Source organism: Chenopodium album, chromosome 16 (genome assembly GCF_948465745.1).
Source record: "Chenopodium album chromosome 16, dcCheAlbu1.1, whole genome shotgun sequence".
Lineage (NCBI taxonomy): Eukaryota > Viridiplantae > Streptophyta > Magnoliopsida > Caryophyllales > Amaranthaceae > Chenopodium > Chenopodium album.
In genome coordinates, this window is record NC_137849.1 from 9712941 (window position 1) to 9727895 (window position 14955).

Consider the following 14955-nt stretch of genomic DNA (forward strand, 5'->3'; position numbering starts at 1 on the left):
TACTTTGTACAATACAAATAATTATAGGTATATCACACATAATAAAAAAAAAAATATTCAGATCATTTCAGAGGTTCGAATAAACGGACCAGCTTCAGATCCGAAAATTACGAGTCAAATTTGGACTTTTCGGACACAAATTCGGATCTGAATTCATAGTCCATTTACTAAACGGATCGGATTCGGATTTAGCCGCATCCGACCCGAATCCGATCCGTTGCCATTCCCAGGAGCAATTCGTACCATGTGAAACAAGATTCGTTCTAACCTCACTTTGATCATCTAACTTAGATTCTTGGTAAAGTAAAGCATAAAGATAGGCACTTAACTATCCAGTTAACAAGCATTAAATACTTACACAAAACTAAAAATCTGTACATTTTGTTTATCAATGAGTACATTTCATAGAGAAGGTAATTAAAAAGATACAGTAATAATAAAAACTTTTCTCTTCTTCATCAACCTAAAAAGTAGGTTCAACGAGATATGATCCAGAAAGCTCATGACTTAGCTACTATATATAGCCAGCAATAGTCTTTCATCTTTTAATATTTATATGTAATTTCTTAATCCTATGTCAAAAAAAAAAAAAAAGAAAAAAAAATCAACCTAAAACGTAGGTATTTGATTAAGATTTTTTGTTGTTATTTTTCAACAAGAACAACAAATAATTCACATTTCAATCTAAGGGCCGGTTAAAATCGTGGGCGATAGGTAGAGACATGCGTGTGTCCATTGTAATGAGTTCAAAAGAGAAAAATAATATCATCTCTGTGTTTTAATAAATATTATAGTTTGATCGACATACAATTTTAGAACTTTTAATTGACTTAAATAAAATAAGAGGTAATTGGGAGTAGTTGGAGTATTATAAAGGTATTGAGGTTAATAATTTATTGAAAAGCAATGAGTGTGAGAGGAAACAAATAATAATAAAAAAAAAAACGAGTAGTGAATTTGGGTGGAGACCATGAATGAAGAAAGATATAATAATAAAATATAATTTTTTGCCAAAAAAAGGGAGTATGTGTAACACTTATTAAATTACGACCGTATTTAATAAGTGTAACCTTATTAACATAGAGGGAATTACGATGATTTTTGTTTTTAACTATTGATGGTTTAAAAATATGACCAACAAAATGACTAGGAGAAAGAGTGAGAAAGTGGGTAGAGAGAGAATGGAAAACTATTTTTTGATCATTGGTGAGAATGCTATTATTACCTCCACTTTTTTTCTTATTATTTTTTTTTGTACCTTAATATCATACTTACACTTTTTTTTTTTTTACTAAAGACAATTAAATTAGTTATGTTGGTCAAAGTGTAATTTATAAAAGAAATAGAGGGAGTTTAAGTATGAGGATGTCCATGTTAATATTTGTGATAGAAATGGCTCAAGTGGTAAGTAATTTGATGTCGCTTAAGAGAGGTTTCGGGTTTGAGCCTCACCATAAGCATAAACTCTTGTTGGGATACTCACCCACCGTAAGTTAGGTGTGCGACTTGGGTCGGATCCAGATGTAATCGGAGCTAAGCTTTAGTGAACCGGGTGAGCATCCTAAAAAAAAAAAAAACATATTTGTTTACTACATGGCATTTTCGTAAATAAATCCACAATTTTATCCAATCATCACTATAAATGTGGGGTCCTTTTTTAAGATATAACTATTGATTTATTTACGATAATGTCCTGTGATAAACAAAAATTATTTATTTCAAAGATAAACATGTATTTTCTATATAAATATTTAGAGCTCAATGGCTGACTAAACATAAAATTACCTTCTAGAAAAAGCTAGCTTAATGAGCTACAAATAAAGTTAAGAATCAAAGAGTTAACTTGATTCCTCAAGGAAAAAAAAGTTAAGAATAAAAGAAGGGAAAGTTGGAAAACATAATCTTAAATTTTTCTCTATATTTTCATAAAAAAAGAACAAAAAAAAAAAAGTAGGAGAAGAATGGAAGAAGCAATGAAGCTTAGGCATGATGTTTGGGAAATCAGAAAGAAATTAAAAAATAATGAAAAAACTTTGTTTAGTGAGAGTGGGAATGATATGTTGCATAGTTTAGAAATTATTGAAGGCAAACTTGAAGTTGCGGAGTCCGAACTTCAAGTACCGGGTGGAGTTCTAGAGGAAAGTCTCAAAGATGTGCTCTCTGAATTAAGATCCTTCATCCAAGGTAATTCACCCATCTTCATCTATTTTATCTACTCTACATTTTACCTTTTAATGACAGCGGCGAATTTAGAATTTTTTTAATAGCATGGTCTGAAACTACCGATCACTAAACTGTTACGTCTAATTAAAAGACTCGTTTAATCAAATTCACGCTTGTTAGGATTTTAATTTGTAATCTGTGTTTTTAAAGGAATACTCCCTTTGTGCCTTTGAAGAGAAATGCTTGTAGTATATTTGACCATTATAGAAATATATTACGAAGTAGTTTGAAAACCTGGATTTAAGATAAATCAACAAATTACGTATTAATAATTTTTTTTATATACTAGAAACAAAATGATCAAAGTGAAGATTTTGAAAATTATTTTTATTGAAATAAATGAAATTATTATTTTTATTGATTTGAACTTATTTTTATCAATTTTCTATTGTATATCTATATATATACTATAGCTGATGTCATCATTGTCTATGTATCACTTTTTTATTTAATTTTTTTTCCCTCTAAAATGCAAGAATGATGTCATATTTTTTTTTCTTCCTTTTTAAGCTACCCTATTTAACATAGCTTTAAAAATATATTCAATTTGAATTTTTAAATTTTAAAATTTGGATTTTCTATGCATATTATGCTATTTAGTTGATAATATAATTTAATTGAAATTTTCTTAATTAAAATAAAAATTATGCACTTTCGGAAATTGCATATTCATATTTAATTAGAAATTAGTTAGGAAAAATGAGGAGGTCATTTTCTTTCAGTACGTGTTAAAAGTTTATAATTCAATTCTTATTTTAAAATTGTGCATCGCACGGGGTTAATCTAGTGTTAATTACAATTATTAACTTTTTTATTAAAAAAATTACTTTTAATGTGCAATTAACATGCCTAATGTCAGTAATGTACTCCCTCCGTCCCCTTTTGATAACCCTGTATGAACAAATTTTAGTCCCAAAATGTTCACCCTATTTGCTTTTTCCAACAACCATTAATATTAAATTTTTACCAAAATTCCCTCCAATTTGCAACAATATTTGTGCAAATTTAACTTTCCTATGTAAATTTTGTTTTCTCATATAATTTTATTACTTTATTTCTCTACTTTTTTGCATACCCAATGTCAATTTACTTTTCCAATGTACTTTAACTATTCTTATTTGTGTTTTTTAATTCCCGTGAAAAATGCCCATAAGGGACTATCAAAAGGGCACGGAGGGAGTAGGATTTAAGGGTGTAATTAATATCCCATGCTACTTTCCGCTATCAAAAAAAAAAAAAAAAAAAAAATCCCCTTTGTCATAATTAAAACAATAAAGATTGTTTCATTTGATTTTCAAGATGTAATTTATTTAAACATCATATATCTCTAAATCTAAACATATAAAAAATTTATAAAATTAATATAAAAAAGTATGCATTAAAATGAATCCAATAACATCCTTTCGTTTAAGAACTTAGACCATGTAATAAATAAATATTTACAACAAAATTAGTCCCTTGGTTTTTATAAGTGTCCCAAAGGAATGAGCACAAAATTTTAGGAACTCTTGTATTTTAGCATAAAAAAATTAAAAAAAAAAAATTATATATTCCCTTTAAGTATTAGGGGGAACACTTGCTATACCAATAATTCTTGGTTTTTTGTTTTTCTTATGAAAAATTTGAGAGAACTCTTATTAATACTATGCGATCGTTTTACACCCTTAAATTGTTAACTTAAATATGTGCCTCCATTAAAAAATTTGGGAAATTATTTTCTTTTATCTTACTCTCTCTGTCCCTTATTTTATTTTCACCCCATTAGACTTTTCACGGTCTTCAAGACGCATGTACATGTTCAAACAAATATATCTCCATTCTTGCGTAAAAATTATTAAAACTTGATATTAATAAAATATACTATGAGACGATTATAACAAGATGTCACATAAATATATTATCACTTATAGATTATTGAGAATTCATGGTCAAAGTTATAAAAGTTTGACCCATATATTTTCTATGGGGAAAAAAACAAAAAAAAAAAAAAAAAAAAAAAAAAAAAGAAAAGATGGTGGGAGTATTATATTAAATAAAGGAAAATTTTTCAAAAATAATATAACCATTTGCCAAACATTCTAAAATAAAACAAGCATTTAATATTCTAAAATAAAACAATACAGCCTTTAATACTCACCTGCTCAAAATTAGAGGTGATTAACATCGGCTTGCCCGATCCAACCTGAAAGTAGGGCGGGCTTGAGCAAACATAAAAACACATTTTTAATTAAAAGCCCGAACCCGGCCCGAAAAAGCCGACAAACCCGTTAATTGGTGGTTAAAGATATTAATGATTGAATTTGTACATTGTCAAACGTGACTTAGGAAACATATTAGCTATAAAGAGATGGAGGAAAAGTATAAAACAAAACCTATCAGACACCTTATCCCCCTCTTTGATTCTTTTAGTTGCTCCCACTCATCATCACCAACCTCGCATCATATCATAACTGTCAGATGGGTCAAATGCTTAATCACAAGATAACAAAGCACTAGGGGAATTGGTGGATGTAAGCATAGTAATTATTTAATCACTCAAACTAAGCTACGATGAATGACATGATAATTTTATCATATCAAGTGAATGAAACTAGCATAACCAAGTCATTTTGCACACCTAGACATGCGAATTCCCTACTCAATTAGTTTAATCCCGCGAAACTAATGATGCTTTAGATATTGGATAAATTACACTCTGACCTAGGTCACTCTAGCACAACTAGCTTAGAAGCTATACATACATAACTTGAGATTAATTAACTAGAAAAACCCCAAGGAATTAAACCAATTACCAATCATCATAATTCATAAGACAAATTTATACATTGGCAAATGTGACTAAAGAATCGTGTCAACTAAAAAGAAACAGAGAAAGTACAAAACAAAACTCATCAAAACCCCTGATCTCCTTGTTCAATCCTTTCGACTGCTCCCATTCACCAACACCAACCTCACATTATCACAATCAGGCGGATCAAAGGCTTCATCACATGATAAGAAAGCACAGGGAATTGGGGGTTGTAAGCATAGTAATTCATTCACTCAAACTATGATGACTGACATGATAATCATATTAAATGGACGAAATTAGCATAATAAAGTCACTTCCGAATATAAAGACATGCGAATTCCCAACTCAATTAGTTCATTCCCGCAACTAATCAAGCTAGATATTGGATAAACTACACTTTAGCCTACCTAATAACAATGTGACACGTTTCTAGGCCAACGTGTTTTATAGGTTATGATTTTTTAATCTATTTGCGGTAAATGCTTGTCAAAGGTTGTTTAACTCTGGAATATTCAAAAGGTCATTTATTTGGAAGACTTGTGAAAGAACGTATTATTATTGCTGACAATTGTGGACCTCAAATAAAGCTAAATTGCTTTTATATTTAACTTTATTTCTATTACATTAAAGAAAAATTGAAACCTCAGGCTAAATTTATTAATTATCATTATAGGAAAAAGTTGTATTCATTTCATTTATATTCGATACTATGTATATTTTTTACACTTTCTATTTTAGTGTGATGCCTTTCTTATTTAATTCTTTTTATAATTACTATAAATTTATCAAAATTTACATTTCTAGAACTTGAAATTTTTTGTCGTTTTCTCACTAAATTTAAATTAACTCTACTAAAGTTTTGAATATTGCACGTTACATAACATTTAATACATTTATTGTCTATATGAAAATAGTTATAATAAAATACCATATGATTAGGCATAGGAAATTAGGGCCAATTACAAAAACTCTTTCCAAAATACTAGCCACATTATGCGCATCAGAACCCCTAATTATATGAACATTAAAAAAAATAACTTGCTATGAATAGTAATGAAAAACTTACATTAAAAACAACCGATGATAGTCACTGGTCTAGGGCACTTAAATAAAATAGAGTGAGTATAATATTTTGCTGCAAATCGAATCCCTTATGAACAAATAAAAGGTTACACATTGAAATATGTTTTCCGTATGAAATAGCCTACAAGATCAAAGTTTAGTAAGATTAAACAAGCAAATTAGATCAGCATAGAATGAATAAGTTCAAAAATAAATAAATTAAAATAGATAATTACACAAAAATAAATTGAACAAAACATAATTTCAGTTCATTAATATTAATAATTATTAGATGAAGCTCGTACGATGTACGGTTTGTTTGAACTTTTTAAAACTTTTTTTTTTTTTTTTTTTTTTTTTTGGTATTTATGTGCTAAAATTTGTTATATATTTAGATAAAATTCCTAATATCAAAGATTATACAAGCTATTTATATTTAATTAATTTAAACTTAAAAATCTCATTCGCCAATTTCGCTTACGTGACATTTGAATTATTTAAATCTAAAAGAAATTAATAATCTTTTATTTAATTGGATACAACTAAAATTTATAATGCTACATGGCCACGCTAAGGAAACTAAATCCTAGATGACTCTCTAAAAACTCGGGAAAAAACCTTCCCTTTATATATATATTAATTTAATAACAAAACAATAAATTGATATTTAATAAGTTAACTTAATAAGCCCAACACCCTCAAGGGCAGATGGATGAAAGAGCTTTTCAGCATGACTAGCTATGGTGAGTGCACTGCGCATGTAAGCCTTCCGTGATAGATCTTTCAAGCTTGTTATCAAATTATCAAATGGAAGTATGAACGTGATGGATTGCCCTTATGAAAAGACGTATACAGTTTATTAGTATGTGTTGTTTTTTTTGTAATCATATATTTTTTTTCGGTATTTTGTTAATTCTTGGGGTGTCTTACATGTAGGCAATCAAAATAAAGAAGATGCTAAGAGTATCTTAGAGAAATTGTCACGTTGGGTGACACAAGAGGACTATGTGATCAAGCCTCTAGAGCAAGAATATTATGGTGGAATCAATGTTCAACATCTCATAGAGATGATTTTAAATTTCGACCTTGATCAACGAGTTTTGGCTATCCCAATTATTGGGACAAGAGCAACGGCTGCAGTTCAACGTGTTTATCATGACAATCGTGTTCGAAGTTCTTTTAATGAAAGACATTGGGTGTGCATGTGTGACATGAGCCATGTACATCCGAGTAAACTACTTGATCTAGTCTTTCGAAAGCAAACTTCTAATATAGACATCCTAAAAGATTTCCATTCCAATCTTGATGGCAAAAGATACTTGCTTATCTTAGACGGAATAACACAGACTGGTCTTGGATTTTTTTTAGAGGACTTGTTACGGAAAGTTAGTCATGGAAGCAAAATAATTTTAACTGCATCAAGTAAGGAAAAACTTGGAATGTTGGAACCCTTGAAGATGCAGGAAGGTGCCCCCATTGATTCAACTTCTATGCTACAAGAACAAAAGGCTTGGGCATTGCTCGAAAGCATAGCATTCAAAGATAAAGAAAAGGAGAGTAATCAAATTCTGCTGGGCATAGGCAAAGAGATTTGTAGCAAATATGCCGATGCTCCAGGCCTTCTGAAGACAATTGCTTACATTCTTTCCTCTAAGCATACAGTGAAAGAATGGGAAAATTTTCGTGATAATTTGATATCAAGCTTGCAAGATCTGTCAAAAACTAATCTTATAAAATTCAACCTCATGAGCTATGAAGATCTGCAGTTCAAGATTCAGCAGTGTGTTCGTTATGTTTCATTGTTTCAGAGGGATTACGAATTTTGTAAGACAGATTTAATACATCTGTGGGCTTCTCAAGATTACTTATCAAATGATACTGGAAGGCCAGAAGAGTTGGTCGGTGAAGAATATTTTGAGAAATTATTCAATAATAGGTATTTCTCTGAAGTCACTAGTAGAGATGGTGATGTGGTTCATCATTGCTACAAGATGCACTACGTATTGAATGAGTTTCTCAAGAATGTGGCGAAGCCTCAGATTTGTTTGGGTGAGGAACCTACCGGGGAGGTTGATTATGCTAATATTTTGCATGTGAGCTTTGTTGTTGAAGGTTCATGGGAAGCACCGAGTTGGCTACTTAATGATGGTAAATTGCAGTCCCTTATTTTCTTGCCAAGCAAATTACATAACTCGGTGAATGTCCCAAACTTGGAAGCAATCATTTCAAAATTGACGGGCTTACAAGCATTGGATTTGGTAGCAGTGAATTGTGAAAAGCTTTCTCATTCCCTGGGAGAGCTTAAGCATTTGAGGTACCTGAGACTCGGTGTATCCTCAAAATGCCTCCCTGAGAGCGTCATAGAGTTGCAGAAATTGCAGACATTGGATCTTCGACAATCTAGTGTTACATTGTTGCCTGAAGAGTTTTACAAGCTGAGTCATTTGAGGCACTTGTATACTGGAGGTAGATTGATTGATATGCCACCGAAATTTGGGGAATTAAAATCTCTCCAAACTTTAGATGTGTTCATAGTCGGAAATAATAATGGTATAGGTGTGTTGGCTGACTTAAGTGATCTTGTTGGAAAGCTCATAATTCGATATGAAAAGCTTCCTTCCCATCCTGTTGCATCACATACAAGTAATGAAGGAATATTGAATAACATGAACGTAACAGACTTGTCATTGGTATGGTCATCTTTGTATTCAAAAACAGCAAAACTAGAAGAGTTTGATTACTTACAGCCGCCTCATGGTCTTAGAAGCCTAGCAGTCTACCATTGGAAGGGAGAAAAATTTCCCCTTCAACTTATGTTTTGCAAGGCTGTTTCCAATAGCCTTGTTTCTATACATATTGAAGGCTGTCGAGGATGCAAAGATCTGCCAGCTCTGAGTTCATTGCCTCATCTGAGATCTATTCAACTTTGGCACCTAAATGTCTTGGAATACGTTGAGCCTGATGTCGGTAATGGCAATAATACAGGTTTTGATCCATCTACACTCATACACTATTTTCCCTCTTTGGAATACCTGTTGTTGGCCAATTTACCAAGATTGGAGGGATGGTCACGGTATATACAACAACAACTCCCAATTCCATCTTGTAATCTTACACTTCGTGTGAGCAATTGTCCAAAGATGTCATCGATGCCTCTATTGCGAAGTCTTGTGTCACTAGAGGCACATGATATCCATGTGAAATTGCTAAGGCATCTCTTGTCAACTACTACAGGACCATCTCCTAGTGCCACATTGAGGAAGCTTGAAATTGTCTCAGTTTTCGAACTTAAGTCCACATTTCCAATCAGAAATCTGAGTGCTCTAGAGTCCCTGGCAATCAGAAAATGTCCAGAACTTGAAGAATTGGTTTTAGGATCTTTGACATCTCTTCAGCGACTAGAAATTCACGAATGCAATGGATTGGTAGACATTACTGTTGGAAACATTAACCAACTTTCTGCTCTAGAGACATTAGAAATCAAACATTGCAAAAAGTTGAAACTATTGAACGGTTCAGAAGATTGGAAATGCTTCAATAGCCTCCGCTTTCTGAAATTGATCAGTATCTTCAATTTAGAGTCACTCAAGAAAGGTCTTTGTTCTTTGCATAAACTTGAGGGACTCTCTTTGTATTCAATTTACGAACTGAGATCCCTTCCCGAGTGGATTGGCGACAACAAACAGCTCCGTTCACTTGCTGTTCGAAACTGTCCTTTCATGATAACACTTCATGAGTCACTTAAAAGCCTCTCTACTTTACAAAAGCTTGAGATACATTCTTGCCCAAAACTGAAAGAAATTCCGAAGTCTTTTGCTGACCTCAGGTCATTACAAAAACTTGTGATTCAAAGATGTCCAAAGTTGTTCAGAAGATGCCAAATGTCGGGTGGACCAGATTTCCCTCTTATACAACATGTCCCTTACAGAGATATTCGTAAGGATTGAGTATTCTTTCTCTGTACATTGCTTTTCTCTCTTTGTAGTCACGCAAATCAAGAAAATAATCAAGTTACAATGTGTAATGAAATATATTGTGTAAAATTAGAGAAGTTTATGGATTTAACACTTTGGTGTGATCACTGTTAGACTTGACCATTTGATTAAGTCCATAACTATGTTTCAATGCCTATTCTAGTTGTATCTTCGACAGTAAGTTGATGCTAACCTTGAAACAATTGTAATAGTATTTAATTTTGAATATTGCTGCAGTTACTTCTAACCTGAACCACTAGCTAGTATTCTCACTTTTTGTTCTATGTTATAGATGATACATCCAATTATTTGGCTCCCACCCTTTGTTTTGAAATCTACTAATGATTGGCCTACTTAGTTAATATATATGTCAGATTCAGTTGTTACGTTCGTTCTACTTTAATTACTCATATTGGTTGGTTAATTGCGAAAAGTTTAAAATAATTTTTTCTTATAGGCGTCAATCGAAGTGCACTTGCTTAAGCATGTATAAATACGCTTGGCAATACATCATAGGAAGTTGAATTTGACATTTTAACGATTAGGGTTGGGACAATGGATAAAGTAGGAGCCACCAACAACATTTTAAGGAACTTGTAAGGCAACAACCAATATTAATACATAAAGGTTACACCCTATTCATAATCCATTAGATTATTAACTGCATATGGTCACGAACTACAGTTGGAGGATCTGGGGCGATGATGGTACGAAATTGAGTTAAGGAGTCAATTTCGCATGTTTTGGCATCTACTCAATATTTATTGCGATTCAAAAGACATAAACTCAAAGTTTAATTTGCTCCAAACTAACAAAACTAAGTTTGTTGAATAATTAATGCACATAAAATTCTAAATATTGTGATCACTTATTTATGTCTTCAAGATTAATGGATTACTACCTAATCTGGTTGTCCGGATTATCTTATTAGGTGTGATTTTCATTTATGTATTTCCAATTAAACATGCAAAAGGGTGTTAAGAATAAATTAAATTATATGACAAAATATTAAAAGCAACGTCATAATATTAATTAGCACAAATTAAATCATAAGCATGAAAATAATAAATATTTAAAATATTGCATCATAATACTAGCAAATTAAATAAATTAATTACTTATGTTGTGCGTGCTCCTTTCAATTGTTATATCACGAATAAATTGTTGGTAACAATAAAAAGAATATTCCGTATAAATAGAATTGAAAGAATCAAATTAAAATAAAAAGAGTTTAGATTTGTCCAAACTATCATAAATTCAACCTGTTACGCCTAGGTTTTAGAGAGTAGAACTCCAAGTATTGCAAAGAGATTTAAATTACCTGAACGAATAGGGATTACGAGTACTCCCTTCGTGTTTTTTTTTAGTGTTATAGTTTGACCGACACATAGTTTTAGGCAATTTAATTGATTTAAATAAAATAAGAGGTAAGTGGAGTAGTTGGAGTATTAAAAATTGTAAAAAAAAGATAGTGGGGTTAATAGTTCATTGAAAAATAATGAATGTGAGAGGAAAGATATAATTAAAAAAAAAGTAGTAGTGGGTTTGGGTGGGGACCATGAGAGGAGAGAAATATAATATTTTAATGTAGCTTTTTGCCAAAAAAGGAATTGTAACACTTATTAAAACACGGCCGGATATGGTAAGTGTAACACTTATGAAAACACGAAGAGGGTATCAAAAGAGTAGAATAGACTGTTTTGCTGAAGAATTGGTGTCCAAAAACCTAGAAAAGAGTTCGGTGTTCAAAGGTGACAAGAGAGAAATAAAAAAGGAAAAAAAGTTGCCAGGACACAGAAAAAGTGTCGTGATACATTGCTATGCACCGTGGCACGGCTTGGTGTGCTGTGGCACATTGCTTATGGTAAATTTCACTTATTTTTTAAAACTTCCAGAACTTATGATCAATGACTCGCGCGAATTAAGGCATATAATATATCTTAGGAATGATATTGAAGTTTACTTTCCATCCCAATTAGAATTAGGATAGATCTTGACTCGCTTGAGTGCAAGGGTGTCAGTTTTTGGCCGAACTTATATATTTTCCTCATATCTTCTTCGTTTTAAATTAGAATTGGGCTTGTGATATATCGTTGGAAAGCTTATTTTACGGCCTATTCAACAAAATAAGATTTCAATCAATTTTATGGGTACAAAAATCAAATTTACTCGGTGTTGGACTAAGGTCATAAAAAGAGAAAATTGGGCTATGGTTTGTGGATTTTGGGCTAAAAAAAAGCTTGAATGGATGTTTGGGTTAGGAATGGGTTAGGATTTCAAGCAATTCATAATTTTGATGCGGAACTTGACTTATTTGCAGTAAAAGGTCGTTCATCACTAAGTAAGGGTGTCCATTATTCGGATAAAAACCGAAATTCAATCCAATCCAAACCGAATTATCAATTCGTAGCGGATCCAAAATTTAAATCGGATCGAATCGGATTGAATTTTTTTTGAAAATTCGGATTTTTGGATCGGATCGGATTGACCTTGTTCGGATCCAAAAACCGAAATAACCGAATTATGAAAACGTTATTTTGCAAAAAAATATTGTTAATATTAGTCATATTAAACTACGTTTATGATTAAAATAATATTAATCATGTAAACCTATGTTTTCAATACTTGTATAAATCATGTACTACTATACTTTCAAGAATTGAATTTTATTAATGCAATTTTATTTTTATAATCGCATTAGACCCAAAAAAATTAGCAACGTATTTTAATTCGGATTTTCGGATTGGATCCAAATAACCGAATTATAATCCGGATTGGATTTGGTAAGTAATTCGGATCGGATTGGATTTGAAAATTAAAAACCGAAATTTATTTTGGATCGAATTGGATTTGGGCTAAATCCAAACCGAAAACCGAATGGACACCCCTATCACTAAGTTTGGATTGGAGAGACACAAATATTTGATGTACTCTATATGCATGTATCCTTCCACAATATATAGTCAAATGCATATTTTAAAATATATTTTTGGCAATTATGCTATTTTATAATCCATTATAATATTTACATGTGTAAATTTATATATACAATGTTAATTTAAAATTAATTATTAAAAATTTCCATGCATGGGGGCATGGGGTCTAACCTAGTAATCTAATAATTTAATGTCATATATTATATTATTTATTAATGTCAAATATTAGATTATTAATGTCATATATTAAAATATTATTGTTAAAAATTAGATTATTATTGTAATATATATTGGACTCACCGTGAGTCCGACTCACCCAATTTTGTTTTATTCTCTTAGGAATAAATATGACGTTATTATATATTGACTCACAGGTGAGTTCGGTTTCACATAATACCTACTCGAATTAATTACCCTCTTATTTTTTTAACTCACTAAAATTGCAACTATCTCAAGAATAATTCACTTGGTCTTCGACTCCTTCATTAGTCATTGCAGCATGGTTTTGTTGGTTGTTGCTAGCATGGTGGTCTTGAATTGTTTTGTTCTCTTTTTTGTTTTCATGAAGATTTTCCAAAAGATCAACCTATAAGAAGTGCAAACCAAATTAGACTAAATAATTACTTTAACTATTTTTAAGTTAGACTAAATGAATACTTCTATTATTTTTTTTCAGGCAACGTTGAGGATTCAACGGTTGTCCTTACATATTTTATAACTTTAATACCTTAAATTATACGAAATATTTTAGTAACAACTAGAAACTTTTTTTTATATTTTCAAAGTGTAATTTAAGACGATTCTAACAAGATCTCACATTAGTAAATTTTTTCCAATGTATAAATCATAAAAGATAATCAAATGAATGTGTATATTATTAAATAGTGTCAATTTCCAAACATAGAGATTAAAAAAGAATGGAGGAAGTACATTTTCATAACACATTTTTATACAAAAATCTTAATTTATTTATCTAATTCCCTCTAATTTGTTTTCTTTGTCCTATTCGGTATATTACACGGCTTTCAATGCAATATTAAAATACGAGTAACAATTCATTTGGGTACGTATTATAAACTTTCATTTTGTAACATTTGGAAACTAATAAGAATCTAGACGTTTTAATAGAATTCCATATGACCATAATATATACAGGTTTGGAATCCAATGAGAGAATTCTTAAAATGAGAAGCATAAATGTATACTCCATATGTATCTAATATTAAATGCACAAATTTGATTTTTAACTAGCTTAGCTTCCATGTACACAAAAACACACACACTTCCTACGTTTTTTTCTTTTTTTCTTTTCTTTTCTTTTCTTTTTTTTTTTTATCATTTGGACTTTTATATTATGCATACAATTTTTTTCAACCATCTTTTGTGATTTTATCCGTCAGGAAAAATATAGTCGAGATCATGGCCGGCTAAGGACCTGTGCAAACAGGCCCTTAGCACAGGGCCCCAATATGTTTAGGGCCCCAAAATGTTCTGAAGCCTAGTGTAGATGGTTGATCTGATTCTTTCCGCCAAATACTCCTCGATCTCCTTCAACTTCCATAATTAATTACTCTGTACTTGTTCATTCTTTTGTTTTTTAATTTACCTAAGTAGTTAAATCACTTGACTTTGGTAATTGATACTCATTAATTTTGGTAATTTAATCACTTGACTTTGGTAATTGATACTTATTTCTAACTAATTTTTCTGAGTATCTTATTTCTCCTATTTCCTCCCATGCTCCGAAATCCAAATGTGTACAGTTCTTAATTTTTTTTTTGTTCAAAGTAGTACCAAATTATCATTCAATCAATTGATTGCAGCCTCCAAATCCGAACAGAAGGAGCTTCATTTCCCTAGTTTTAGTTTTTTTTTTTAAGTTTTCTTTTTAACAAATAAAATAAAATAAAATAAATTCACTATTTGTTAATGAAATGGTTATCTTTGCGGGCTATGTGATTTGAGAAAC

The 14955-nt window shown here is 31.1% G+C and overlaps 1 protein-coding gene across 1 annotated transcript; it reads left to right on the forward strand.

The window, feature by feature from the left end:
• Window positions 1–1611: 1611 nt before the first annotated feature.
• LOC145584871 (disease resistance protein RGA2-like) lies at window positions 1612–10058 on the forward strand. Its single transcript, XM_081641657.1, has 2 exons — window positions 1612–2184; window positions 7013–10058. The coding sequence occupies exons 1-2, from the start codon at window positions 1962–1964 to the stop codon at window positions 10021–10023; spliced, it is 3234 nt and encodes a 1077-aa protein (XP_081497783.1). The 5' UTR covers window positions 1612–1961; the 3' UTR covers window positions 10024–10058.
• Window positions 10059–14955: the final 4897 nt, after the last annotated feature.

Excerpts from the sequence above, each read along its gene's own strand:
- LOC145584871 (XM_081641657.1), top strand. The coding sequence starts at position 1,962 with ATGGAAGAAGCAATGAAGCTTAGGCATGATGTTTGGGAAATCAGAAAG. Across the intron at positions 2,185-7,012 it reads ATTAAGATCCTTCATCCAAG|GCAATCAAAATAAAGAAGAT; the intron begins GTAATTCACCCA and ends TCTTACATGTAG.